We start from the raw sequence: 14813 nt of genomic DNA on the forward strand, positions 1-14813 counted from the left end.
TCCATCTTCTACCGACTCCTCTCTGGCCTTGCCCCCCCAGCCCTCTCTGAGCTCTGTCCCCCAAATATTCCTACAGGTCGCACAATATCTGCCTGCAACCCTCTTATGGTTAAACTGCCAAAATCAAGACTTTCTGCTCACCTTCACTCCTTCATGCCTCTTTTCTCCCGCCTCTGGAACAAACTCCCTCACTCTCTTCAATCCCACTCCACCCTCCAGGTCTTTAAAACAGCTGTTCACCACCATCTCTTATCCTCCCCCATCCAAAACCTTGATCTTTTCTACCCCCGCTAATTTCGGTCCCCTTGTGTTTTATACCTCTCCCACCCCCCCCCCCCCTCTCCCTCCCACGCCTCCTGCCCCCAAGCCCTCTCCCTCCCACACTTCTCCCTGCTCTCAAATGTTGTGGTTGTGTGCTTCCCCTTCTCTCCCCATCTTGTCTTCCGCTCCCTCTTTTTGTATATTTTGTTTGTCTGGTTGATTTGTTTGTGAAATAAATGTTAGCTCTTTCACGAGCCTCGATTCAGTATACAAAACAAAAAAAAAAAAAAAATCGCTCCGACCAACCTGCGGAGCATATCCCGAGATGACGTTCACCAAGAGCTTTCCAATCATCATTTTCACCATCATCAACCTATCACTCGCTCTCGTCACACTCACCACACTGTCTACAAACTCCTCAGAAAACAAGACACCAACACCATTCACGCCCTCCAGGCACCCTTGCCACACAAACTTGTATTTCTGTCCCTGCCTACCCTTCACCATTCTCACACCACTTCCCTTCCATCTCGTCTCTTGCACACAAAAACAAAACATATGTCCACTCTTCTTCTGACCAATACTTCCACCACTTCTCCTGATCTCCCTGTCATTGTCCCTACATTCCATGTCCGAAACCTCAGAAACCGATCTCCACTTCGGGCTGTACCCTGCCCATATGTCGTTGTAATTGTCATGGTTCTCTTTTTTGAGGCAATGTTTTGATGGTCGGATGCCCTTCCTGACGCCAACCCTCTTCGTCGTCTCTTACGACACGCAGGGATACGGTGTACCTATTCTAATCCAGGGTAGACACTGGGAAATGTTTAAAACATGGAAATTCGGGGGGGGGGGGGGGCATCACGGCTGCGGGGGCCGCGTTAGCACCACGGCGGCCCGGTCAGCACCACACCCTTGGAAAGGACTTCGATGCACGTCGGCCCTGTCGGCCCTGATGCACTGTCAATATACTTGATAAATATTTGATTAAATTTTAGCTCTTCCTCAGAAAATGAACTCTTCTAAACTTGGAAGATTGATGGAATTTCATTAGAAAAAACAAAACATTATTATAGGGCAATATATACAGACTTGGCATTTAATATGGAATATTTTTTTTGTGGGGGTGAACTTACGTTTCAAGATGACTTAGAACCAAAAGTTCATTGGAATTATGTTGAAATTATTCTAGATTTTGTTAATGTGACCTTTAAAAGAAACAAAAACCACATTTGACATTTCAAAGCAAATAAATTGATCCTTGAAAGTGATGTAAACTGATATCGAACTCAATTCATGGACAATACTGTGTTAAACTTCTGTACGTTTTCCAGAAGTATCTCTTTATTTTGCACATTAGCCAAAAAAAATTTCAACAAAAACAAACGCTAAATTATGACTTGGATTACGGACAGTAAAATTACAGTTCAGTACTTCGAGTAACCCCCACGAGCATTCAGGAGAGCACGTACACATCGAGGCATGCTGTTCACGAGATTTGCCAAGGTTTGGACAGGAATCGCTTGCCATGCAGTGACAATAGTCTGCTGCAATTCACGCACAGAGGTCGGCTGCTAGTCTAAGTTGTCGATTTGACGCGTTAATTCTGCCCACAAGTTCTCTATCGGATTCATATCCGGGGACATGGCAGGCCACTCCATATGCTCTACACCACGGTCAGCAAGAAAGTGTTGGATCATGCGAGCACGATGAGGCCGTGCATTGTCATCTTGGAAGACAAAGTTTCCTCGAAAGGCTGCACGAGCAAATGGAAGCAATGTTTCTTCCAGAATGACCTTGTACTTGAACTGGTTCAGGTTTCCATTCAGAACAACCAGGTCAGTTTTGCCCTCTGCATGAAAAGCAGCCCAAACGGTCACCCCACCACCTCCAGCTTGGACTCTTGGCACTATACAATCTTCGTTGTGGGCTTCATGCACTTGTCTGCGCACTCGGACGTGACCATCTTGACTATAGACCAGAAATCTAGACTCGTCACTGAAGGTCACGTGATTCCAGTGTCCTGGCTGCCATTGACGGTGCTCTCTGGCCCACTGCAATCAGCGCTGGCTGTGTTGTCTGGTCAGGCATGGCTTTCTCAGGGGACGCCTGGCACGATAGCTTGCTTGAACCAGTCGTTGGTTGACTAGCCTTCTGGATACAGGCACATTTGACAGTTGCTGCCACTCAGCCCTAAGCCGATTAGCTGACCTGGTACGGCCATTGCAGACTAACCGGTGCAGCTGGCGATCATCTCTCCTTGTGGTTCTGCGTGGACGTCCTGGCCTCGGTATTGGAGTAGGGACACCCCTCTGAGCATTTCGTTTCAGGATCTTTGACACCTGACCTTGAGTGATGCCATACTGCTGAGCAATGGCACGCTGTTTCATGCCAGAATTTCGTAAAGCCACCACTCCATGACAAACAGCATTGTCAAGTTGACGGACCATCTCCAGAGGAAGCGGCAATAACTTTTGTAGATGTGCAGCAGTTGTTTTCCACTAATGCAGAACGCAACAACCCTTATATACCCGATTGTGAAGCCAATCGTCAAATGTACCTGTCCTTACATTTTGTCACGCCACCTGTGATATAATCATGTTATTGACTTCTTGCTGCGAAAGACAATCAGTGACATGGCTCTTTCAACAAAGACATCACCAAAGGGTAAAAGAAACTCACCAGATTGATATACTGAGTGCAGAAAGTAAACCCAAGTCAAGAAAAAATATATATATTCCATATTAAATGCCAAGTCTGTATTTTACTCACTTTCCATAGTATATATATTTTCCATAACATTGGCCAAAAGGTAGAAATGCAAGGCCCATCGTACAACTTGCGTGCTATCGAGCTAATAAATAAACATCTTATGACCCAGCAGATACACTCATACTTACCTTTATCATCATGGCATGGCAATTTCCAACCGAGAACAACCACCAGATCCACTTCCGGTGAGGTATATCAGACATTCATAAGTGTATTCCAGTTCATGTGCAGCCATATTGGATTGTGACATCATGCATCCAAAATAGAAGCCTGTTCAGCTGGAGTGTATATTGTTTTAACTCAAAGTATGTTGAGCTTACGTTCTTCTGAGTAGCTTGCTCATATCACAATTGGCAACAATTGAGAACAAACAATGCGGTGTTATATTTTGCATTATTATTACTAGTGGGGCCACCAGTGGGAATCCCACGGGCATGGAGGTGTATCGTTGCGATCGGTGCAGCCGTTTTGCGGTACCCAGGACAATAACGTTAAGCGTGAGTCCAAACCTGAAAATGCTGGAGACCAAAGCTGAAATTGGAAAAACAATATGGCCTATTTTACTCCAGGGGGTCCCAGGATTACCCACCCAAAATGTCGTTGGGATCGGTTCAGCCGTTTTTGCGGTACCTGGGAACAGATGGACGGACGGACAGACAGACAGACAGACGGACGGACATTTCGTGAATTAAAGTAAGTTTCACCTCCGGTCGGGGGTTCCCTTCTCAGTTTTTCTGAGCGCGTACTGGATGGAGTATGTGCACCGGAGTAACGCTAAGGTACATGCTCGTTGGCTGGCCTTGGGTGGCCACTTAAGGCCAGTTCTGGGGTTGGACCAGAGGTAGAACTGGGCTTCGAATCTACCTCTACGTAGGCCCAATAATTGTTGAATGCAAATTTTGGGGTTTCATCGACATCCATGTTTGCTCCATTATAGTACAATTATTAATGTTTTTGTTTTGCATGAAATGGTGTTATATTTTGCCTTATTGTTCATTCGTTTTCACTTGGAAATTCTATAAGATACATTTACTGCTTAATGGCACAACGTTATCTAAATATGTGAAATGAAAACTTTGGTGATTGGACCCAGTAGAATTTGGGTTTTATTTATTTTTATATTCTTACAGGTTCTAAGTCTCGTGGAGGAGCTGCGACGCAAATCATGTACACATGCAGACAGATACACGAGACCACACCAGAATTGGCTTTCACACAAACAACCGCTGACATTAGGGAACGTGACGTCACTTCCCATAGCACTGTGGATATCAGTGACGTCATTTTTTTGACATCACTTTTCTCTCTGCACTCAGAGTGGCAATCGAGGAGGAATTTCATTCTCCCTACGGATGCCAACTTGTGGGATTTTTCTGTGCTTTATCCTTTGAGCATCAAGCAAGGAAGCAGCACGTGGCATTTTAAAAATCTTTGGTATGACTGGCTGGGGTTCGAACCGCTGACTTCCCAGACTCAGAACGGACTTTAGGGCCCAATATAAGAGTTTGTGTATTTTTATTGAGTCCTGCCATGAATCTTAGCCAGAATCGAAGATTTATGAAACACTGAGGTGTGCAGTAACAATCCAAGGTGCACAATAGTATCTGGCCGAAATCCTACCTGAGGAAATGTCCGCCTGCTGGGCCGATGTCAAATAAACGACTTACAACTCCCTCCCCTTCTGGCAAGGTTGGCACCTCGGCGATGCTGGCCGGTCGGCTACTGGACCCACGCACCAGCCGGCACGTGAGGCGAGTAGGTGCTGGACACGCAAGAGGAGGAACGGCCAGCCGTAAGCCAGGGTGGCGAGAGGCTCGAGCATGGCCGCCACGAGCATCCGCCACAAAGCTCACCAAGAACCTACCGGAAGTTTATGAAATGAACGGGATGGTTAGGTGTGCAGAAAGACCAATACACAGCCGCACCTGTTGTAGAGCAAGGGAGCATTATCACGATTCAGTTAGACATGCTCATATTTAATTAATCATCCTACTTTATAATCCCGGATAAAAAGTTGTATATCACTTTAATCCATTTCACACTCAAAAAACAAAATCTGGATTCTTAAAGCGGAATTTTATCCATGTGGAATCTGATCAGCAAGAGCAAGAATTAAATTATCTCTTACTATATGTGCCTATGCTCAATGCATCTCAATCTCATCCGGTACAAATCCAGCCATTGAAACATACAGTGCATTCAGAAAGTATTTAGACCCCTTCACTTTTTTCACATTTTGTTATGTTGCTTATGCTGAAATCGTGTAAATTCATTTTGTCAATCATCAATCTACACTCAATACCCCATAATGACAAAGAGAAAACAGGATTTTAGAAAGTTTTGCAAATTTATTAAAAAGAAAAAACTGAAATATCACATTTACATAAGTATTCATACCCTTTGCTATGACAATTTAAATTTAGCTCAAGTGCCTCCCATTTCTCTTGATCATCTTTGAGATGTTTCTACATCTTGATTGGAGTCCACCTGTGGTAAATTCAATTGATTGGACATGATTTGGAAAGGCACACACCTGTCTATATAAGGTCTCACAGCTGACAATGCATATCAGAGCAAAAACCAAGCTATGAGGTCGAAGGAACTGCCTGCAGAGCTCAGAGACAGGATTGTGTCGAGGCACAGATCTGGGGAAGCCGACAAAAAAATTCTGCTGCATTGAAGGTTCCCAAGAGCACAGTGGCCTCCATAATTCTTAAATGGAAGAAGTTTGGAACAACCAGGACTCTTCCTAGAGCTGGCCGCCCGGCCAACCTGAGCAATCGGGGGAGAAGGGCCTTGGTAAGAGAGGTGACCAAGAACCCGATGGTCACTCTGGCTGAGCTCCAGAGATCCTGTGTGGAGATGGGAGAAACTTCCAGAAGGACAACCATCACTGCAACACTCCACTGATCTGGGCTTTATGGCAGAGTGGCCAGATGGAGGCCAAACAGTTCAATCTTGGTTTGATCAGACCACAGAATCTTGTTTCTCTCAGTCTGAGAGTCCTTAAGGTGCTTTTTTTGCAAACTCCAAGCGGGCTTTCATGTGTCTTTCACAGAGGAGAGACTTCCGTCTGGCCACTCTGCCATAAAGCCCAGATCGGTGGAGTGTTGCAGTGATGGTTGTCCTTCTGGAAGTTTCTCCCATCTCCACACAGGATCTCTGGAGCTCAGCCAGAGTGACCATCGGGTTCTTGGGGTCTGAATACTTTCCGAATGCACTGTACGAGATGGTTTGTCGCCGCATTGATCCATTTTTCATCCTCGACAATGTTATATTCAAGCTTGCAGGTTTGGAGACAAAAGTTTGGAGACAGAGATCATGAGCTTAAGAGATCAACCTTTTGGATTTTTTTTTTTCTTAATAAAATCAAGGCTCATGGAAGGGGAACAATATATCAGGATGGTGAGGTATGTAACAGTGTGGAACAAGCAGATATGGGATACATTAACAAAACATAAATATGAAAACTGAAGGGAGGAATAATTGGAAATGGAGGGGAATTATGCATTAGTGTGGACGGAACCGATTGTGAATATGGATGGAAGATGATATATAAGATCATGTTGTGCCACCGCCATGAAGGACTGGCAGCAAGAACTATTTCAACTGATTAGAAGAAGACGAAGAAGAAGAAGGAAGCAAAGAATGGAGGTGAGCTTAAAGTCAACAAAAATGGATGGCTGGATGAACATGTGTGTCCTCTTAAAGTTTGTTCTTCCTCGCCAATGAATCTAACAAGAGTAAACAATGAGACTACACATTTAAACAATGGAATCAACAAGAGCTTTTACTTTAGGAGTTAAAAGTGTGGTGACAAGGCAGTTTGTATCTCTGTCATAAACAACCCAAATGTGTGATATTTAGGAGTTGCAGTATATAATCTGTGTCTACATGCCAGCAAAATCTAACGATATCAGTAAGAAAAGACAAAATTCTACATTCAAATGCATTTCACACTGTCCGCCACACTGTAATGTCATGTACATTTACATGGTGTTTACATGCTAGCATGGGCATACCCAGAGCTCATGGGGCTTGTTAGGAGAAAATCATCTTCTTGAGCATCAACAAGTGGCTGGGTCCAGTGGAAGGAGGAGAGAGAAGGATGGATGAAAGTGGAAAATGGGAATAAAATTTGAACAAAAATGATTCATAGCAACGCAATTATAAATTTGCCATTCATCTTCAAGCAGCAACTGTCATTGGCTGATTCAGCAGTATAATGCCCAATGGTGTTGATTGCTGTTCTCATTCTACACCCCTCTCCCCCCAAGCAACCACACCTCTCCCCCCTCTTACCTCACACCCCTGTCTTTCTCTCTCCACCGCCCTATCTCTCTCCCCCACCTCTTTCTCTCTCTCCACTCTCCCTTCTTCCTTTTTTCAAATAAATTGCTGTAATGATTTATTTGAAAATGTTCAAAACGACAAAGTCTGCATCATTCCATAAAGCCCCCAACAAGTGTGTGTCCACTCTCAAGAGAGTCAGAAAACAATATCTGTCCAAACTCAAGAAACTCTAAACTAGTGGCACCTTGATAAGTCTGTCTCTGGTGTATGATCCCCTTCTATGATCAAGCTGGTGGTCCAGAAAGACATCAGGGACAAAGCAGGTGGTCCAGAAAGACAGTGACAAAACTGGTGGTCCAGAAAGACGTCATGACCAAGCTCGTGGTCCAGAAGGACAGTGACCAAGCACGTGGTCCAGAAAGACTTCATGACCTAGCTCATGGTCCAGAAAGGCTTCTGACCAAGCATGTGGTCCAGAAAGACTTCTGACCAAGCACGTGGTCTAGAAAGACTTCAGTGACCAAGCTCGTGGTCCAGAAAGGCTTCTGACCAAGCATGGGGTCCAGAAAGACTTCTGACCAAGCACGTGGTCTAGAAAGACTTCAGTGACCAAGCTCGTGGTACAGCAAGACTTCAGTGACGAAGCTCATGGTCCAGAAAGACAGTGACCAAGCTCGTGGTCCAGAAAGACAGTGACCATGCTCGTGGTCCAGAAAGACAGTGACCAAGCTCGTGGTCCAGAAAGACAGTGACCAAGCTCGTGGTCCAGAAAGACAGTGACCAAGCTCGTGGTTCAGAAAGACAGTGACCACGCTCGTAGTCCAGAAAGACAGTGAACAAGCTTGTTGTCCAGAAAGACAGTGAACAAGCTCATAGTCCAGAAAGAATTCACTGACCAAGCTCATAGTTCAGAAAGACAGTGAACAAGCTTGTAGTCCAGAAAGAAAGAGACCAAGCTCGTAGTACAGAAAGACAGTGAACAAGCTTGTAGTCCAGAAAGAAAGAGACCAAGCTCATAGTCCAGAAAGACAGTGAACAAGTTTGTCGTCCAGACAGGCAGTGAACAAGCTCGTCGTCCAGAAAGACAGTGAACAAGCTTGTAGTCCAGAAAGAAAGAGACCAAGCTCGTAGAACAGAAAGACAGTGAACAAGCTTGTAGTCCAGAAAGAAAGAGACCAAGCTCGTAGTCCAGAAAGACAGTGAACAGGTTTGTCGTCCAGACAGGCAGTGAACAAGCTCGTCGTCCAGAAAGACAGTGAACAAGCTTGTAGTCCAGAAAGACAGTGACCAAGCTCGTAGTCCAGAAAGACAGTGACTAACCTCCTAGTCCAGAAAGACAGTGACCAACCTCGTAGTCCAGAAATACAGTGACCAAGCTCGTAGTCCAGAAAGACAGTGACCAATCTTGTAGTCCAGAAAGACAGTGACCAAGCTCATAGTCCAGAAAGACAGGGACCAAGCTTGTAGTCCAGAAAGACAGTGACCAAGCTTGTAGTCCAGAAAGACAGTGACCAAGCTTGTAGTCCAGAAAGGCAGTGACCAAGCTCGTAGTCCAGAAAGACAGTGACCAAGCTTGTAGTCCAGAAAGACATTGACCAAGCTCATGGTCCAGAAAGACAGTGGCCAAGCTTGTAGTCCAGAAAGACAGTGACCAAGCTCGTGGTCCAGAAAGGCAGTGACCAAGCTCGTAGCCCAGAAAGACAGTGACCAAGCTCGTGGTCCAGAAAGACAGTGACCAAACTCGTGGTCCAGAAAGACAGTGACCAATCTCGTAGTCCAGAAAGACAGTGACCAAGCTCGTAGCCCAGAAAGACAGGGACCAAGCTTGTCGTCCAGAAAGACAGTGACCAAGCTCGTAGTCCAGAAAGACAATGACCGAGCTTGTCGTCCAGAAAGACAGTGACCAAACCCGTGGTCCAGAAAGACAGTGACCAGGCTCGTAGCCCAGAAAGACAGTGACCAAGCTCGTCGTTCAGAAAGACTTCAGTGACCAAGCTCGTGGTCCAGAAGGAATCAGGATCTTTTCCAATGTGACTAAAATTACAAACATTCTATGGCACCTATTCAAACAACCGTCACTGGCAGAAATAAATATCTCCAAACCATTGTGATGACCGACTGTCAACATAAACACTGCCCTGTTGAACCAGATATCATTATGACAGCGGAGTATCACAAATTCCAAGTATAACAGCAATTCTGACATAATGAATACACATTGGGGTTTTCATTCCAAAAGCAATCAATAATGATGGCACCTTACATTGTAGGCCTACCATACTTTCGTCTATGTACACAAATACCTGGCCATTTAGCAATCCACAAAACCAAAACTCCACAAAATGATTTTGCTTTACAATTAATCACAAACACCGACATCTAACACGAGATAATGGACTCTTGTTTTTAAACTATTACTTTTCTGCGACAAAAGTTTGAACGGAACTTGTTTTATTATTCATATCCTTACCATATAAAAGACCTCGCTTTCAGAGATGGGGAGCGGGTGATCCTTGCTAATTCTCAGCGGGGACTTGTAAGGGCTGCAAAGTAAAGATGAGGATTGTAAACAAAAACACACAAATCCAACAAAAATGTATGTCCATAAATATATACTACTTGGCTTGCTGGGAAAAGCTCCTTGGGTGAAAGAGGAGAAATTGAGAAGCATTTTTAGAAAGTTTTGTTCTTTCCGAAACTAAGTTTTTCAATTTCCAGGGCATTTAAATGCTTTCAGTGTTCGGCTCAAAACAAAGTTAGTGCCAGAGCTCGAGGGGTCTTATTTGACTTTTTTTTTTTTAACCAAAAGGTCTAAGAGCTGTTTCTAGGGTAGCGTCAGGTCATATTTCGGCTTTGTACAATTTGGTGTCACTGTAGATGCCTCCCATCAGTAAAAAGTTCAAGATCTTGCTCCCTGGATGTCATACAATCATATAGATGGTGTCAAATGTTTACAGCTGAAATATTCCAGTTCATTATAATATACCATAATCACCATTTAAGTTGAGTATATGCAATATGCAATATGCATTCTAGACAAATAGGAAAGTAGCTAATACACACTTTTCAAGGGCGTCATCAACAAAATTGGGGTGTAGTCACAAATAACCTTATCAATCCTATCGTATTGTGAATAGCAGTCAGTCCTGCATGGAAAATGAACCAGAAGATGACACTTGTTCATATGATACCTTATTTGTATGTATCAGTACAGTTTTACAGCTTTCCAGGACAAAACTGCACAAAGCCGACATACGACATGACGCAAAATCACGATATTGCAGGTAGAGGGTAAACCCCACTTCAAGAGCAAATTGTGGAAAAACGTCCAAGTAGATTTTTGTCAGAAATGGATTTTTGAATTCTACAGATACTTCTATCCTAGGAACAACCCTCATACCTTTTGGTAAATAAAAGTCAAATAAAACCCCCCGAGCTCTGGGACTAAAGAGTTAAAAGTGAAAAAATATATAAAACAATGAGTTGGAGCATTGTTTTGGATTGTGTGTAAATAATTACTACCGTGGCCACATCAACTGTATCTCTCCTTCCTACTCCCTTCCTTTAATCTCAGACAGAGCTTCCAACAGGGTGAGAAGAAAATGGGGAATGGTGAGGGTGGGTGTAGAGTGGGGAAAGGTTGAAGTAGATCAAATCAATCTAACAGAAGTACAAATCCTTCAACATGTGCTCGCAATCATGGACACACGCAATGACATCACGCACATACCTGTACACGGTGTGAGGACAATACACAAGCCTCGGCTTAATCAATCGTTCCATTATTGTATTGACTGATTATTTTTTCCCCTCCATTTATAAATCATAGTTTTTGTTTTCCACATCCTCAAGTAACCAACTGCATGTCCAACCGTGTAACCCCAAACCCAACCTCACTGCCAACATTTGACATCAGACCTGCTGTAAAGTGTGCTGTAGCTGGTAGAGCCAGGTACGTATCCCAGAATGCTCTGCTGCTCTAGTTGCTCAGTCAGTGGTGACGAGTCATCCTCTAAGCCCGACACATCTTCAGCATCGACTGCAGAGTAGAACGTACATTGTTTTTCAGCCTGATTAAAGGTTCTATGTATACATTCCTCTTCAACTGCACCCATATTGTGTTATGCAAATCAAACACTTGCCGAACATACCCCATACTCCTTAATATGCTACATGGAGACAAACAGTATTCAGGCCGAGCTGAAAAACCTTGATTTTTAAAGATCATTTCCTTGCTGATCACATCTGAAGGCAGAAACATCATCTTCTTATTTGGGCCTACGGCCCAGGATGAATGTGCTTGATTGACAACCTTTGTATTACTACATACAGTCACATGAAAAAGTAAGTACACCCCATGTAAAGTTTTGACTTTTTCAACATATTTCAACATACAGCTATTTGATCTTCATTTCAACAATATTGATAGATAAAGGTGATATAATACAACAAATATCATGAAACATTTACATTTTGTAGTCCATTGTATAATTTCAATAAACATAAATGCAAATTTCGCATGTGGAAAAGGTAAGTACACCCCTACATTTATCACTACTTCAAATACCTAAAATTAGAATCAGGTGCACCAGCTCAGGTGCAAATGATTAGAACATCGTCAGAGAGGATCTTGGAGGAACCTGTCTTATTTAAACCTCAGACATTTAGTTTGGTTTGCTCTTTGTTGTTGAAGTGTGCGGCATCACCATGCCTAGATCAAAAGAGCTCTCTGAGGCCTTCAGAAAGAAGGTTATAGATGCCTACGAGTCTGGGAAGGGGTTTAAAAAGATCTCCAAACAATTTGAAATCAATCATGCGACTGTCCGGAAGATCATCTACAAGTGGGGAAGATTCCAAACAACTGCCAACTTGTTCAGGCCAGGCCGCCCCAGAAAGTTCAGCCCGAGAGCAGACCGCAAGATGCTGAAAGAAGTCTCTATGAACCCCAGAATGTCATCATGGGACCTACAGGTAGCTCTTGCCAATGTTGATGTCAAAGTGCACGAGTCTACCATTAGAAAGAGGCTGCACAAATTTGATCTACATGGGAGGTGTGCCAGGAGGAAACCGTTGCTGTCCAGAAAGAACATCAGGGCAAGACTAAAGTTTGCCAATGAACACCTCGGCAAAGACCAGCACTTCTGGAACAATGTGCTCTGGATAGATGAGTCAAAGGTAGAGCTATTTGGCCACAGTACCAGAAGACATGTTTGGCGAAAACCAAAGACAATATTTGACCACAAGAACCTGATACCAACTGTAAAGCATGGTGGTAGAAATATTATGGTTTGGGGCAGCTTTGCTGCATCAGGGCCTGGGAAGCTCACCATCATAGAATACACTATGAATTCTTCATTGTACCAGAGGGTGCTTGAGGATAATGTGAGGCCATCTGTCGGAAAGTTGAAGCTCAACCGAAGGTGGACTTTACAACATGACAATGACCCTAAACATACCAGTAAATCCACCAAGGAATGGCTGAAAAGAAAGAAATGGAGGGTTCTGGAATGGCCAAGTCAAAGCCCGGATCTAAATCCCATCGAGATGTTGTGGGGAGATTTGAAACGAGCTGTGCATGCAAGAAACCCCTCAAACATAGCACAGCTGAAAGAAATCTGCATGGAGGAGTGGGCAAAAATTTCTCCCAGTCGATGTCAGAGACAGGTAGACAGTTATAAGAAATGCCTACTTGAGGTTTTCTGCCAAAGGGGGCAATACCACCTCTTAGAGCCAAGGGTGTGCTTACTTTTTCCAAATGCGAAATTTGCATTTATGTTTATTTAAATTATACAATGGATTACAAAATGTAAATGTTTCATGATATTTGTTATATTATATCACCTTTATCTATCAATATTGTTGAAATGAAGATCATATAGCTGTATGTTGAAATATGTTGAAAAAGTCAAAACTTTACATGGGGTGTACTAAGTACTTACTTTTTCACATGACTGTACTTTAGTCTATGGGCTAAAGTACACGCATTTCATTCTTTTTTTGTCACAATGTTTTTATTTTTTATTAATTAAAAGAGCCTGGTGTTGGCTTAGCGGTTAGGGTGCTGGCTTGGGATCCAAGGATCTTGAGTTCGAATCCTGGTCCATCGCTGAATTAATGCCAGTGGAGTTGACTCAGCCTGTCATCCTTCTGAGGTTGGCAAATTGAGTACCAGTTCACTGGTAATTCCCTGTGTCACAAGAGGTGACTAACAGGGTTGGTGGCAGGAAGAGCATCCGGCCATAAAACATTGCTTCAAAAAGGGTGCTTGAAAAAGGCCAACCCCTGCTCTGCGGGGGGAAATGGCCTCTAAAGGTGGTTCTTCTTCTCCTTTTATTAATTAAAAGGGTATTTCTCAATCGAAAAAGGCATGTCCAAGAATGATGCCTTAAAATGTTGGCTTGAACACTACCTTCTAGTCTAGAGGTTGTTGTTATTTCTTTGGAGAGATCTTTCCCTATCATTGAATTATGGATTTAAGAAACGTGTTTTGTTTATTACAGCACACAAGACTCTTGGAGGAGCTTGAACATCACAAAGCAGAAACATATAGGTAGAGCATTCGGGGACAATGGACAAATCTGTACAGTGCTATGGAATCGACCTGGAGTTAAAACATTGTAAGTGTTGGGGCTGACAGGATGGCCTAGAGGTATGCACTCGCCTACCTCTAGGCCACACACATGCTACTCTCCTCCAAGCTGTCTAGCCTGGGTTTGAATCCCGTACCAGCTGTAAACGGTCATCCTGGTGTTTCACAGGTAGGGTGATTGAGCAATGTGTGTGTCGTCCCTCGGCTGGACGTTGAACTGGTGACGAGTTCCATCTGTCAGCATTCATTGATAGAAGTTACAGATCCCACGGCGTCCTTTGCAAAGAGTAGGTGAGCTAATGCTCATGAACAAATTCCAAATTCCTGCCCTAACCAGCAGAGGGCATTGCATTAGTGGCATTGCATTAGTGGCATTGCATTAGTGGCATTGCATTAGTGGCATTGCATTAGTGGCATTGCATTAATGGCATTGCATTAGTGGCATTGCATTAGTGGCATTGCATTAGTGTCATTGCATTCGTGGCATTGCGTTAGTGGCATTGCATTAGTGGCATTGCATTCGTGGCATTGCATTAGTGGCATTGCATTAGTGGCATTGCATTAGTGGCATTGCATTCGTGGCAATGCATTAGTGGCATTGCATTAGTGGCATTGCATTAATGGCATTGCATTAGTGGCATTGCATTAGTGGCATTGCATTAGTGGCATTGCATTAGTGGCATTGCATTAGTGGCATTGCAATAGTGGCATTGCATTAGTGGCATTGCATTAGTGGCATTGCATTTGTGGCATTGCATTTGTGGCATTGCATTAGTGGCATTGCATTAGTGGCATTGCATTAATGGCATTGCATTAGTGGCATTGCATTAGTGGCATTGCATTTGTGGCATTGCATTTGTGGCATTGCATTTGTGGCATTGCATTAGTGGCATTGCAT

At 43.6% G+C, this 14813-nt stretch overlaps 1 protein-coding gene across 1 annotated transcript in view; it reads right to left on the bottom strand.

The window, feature by feature from the left end:
- Nucleotides 1-14813, bottom strand: part of LOC137432974 (uncharacterized) — a 180915-nt gene that overhangs the window by 77048 nt on the left and 89054 nt on the right. Inside the window, exons 25-28 of the mRNA XM_078783785.1 lie at nt 11245-11365; nt 9797-9869; nt 7056-7111; nt 4654-4893 (exon numbers count right to left, since the gene is read on the bottom strand). Coding sequence (XP_078639911.1) covers nt 4654-4893; nt 7056-7111; nt 9797-9869; nt 11245-11365 — 490 coding nt within the window. The remainder of the gene's footprint in view (nt 1-4653; nt 4894-7055; nt 7112-9796; nt 9870-11244; nt 11366-14813) is intronic.

Source organism: Myxine glutinosa, chromosome 8, assembly GCF_964187855.1.
Source record: "Myxine glutinosa chromosome 8, kmMyxGlut1.1, whole genome shotgun sequence".
NCBI lineage: Eukaryota > Metazoa > Chordata > Myxini > Myxiniformes > Myxinidae > Myxine > Myxine glutinosa.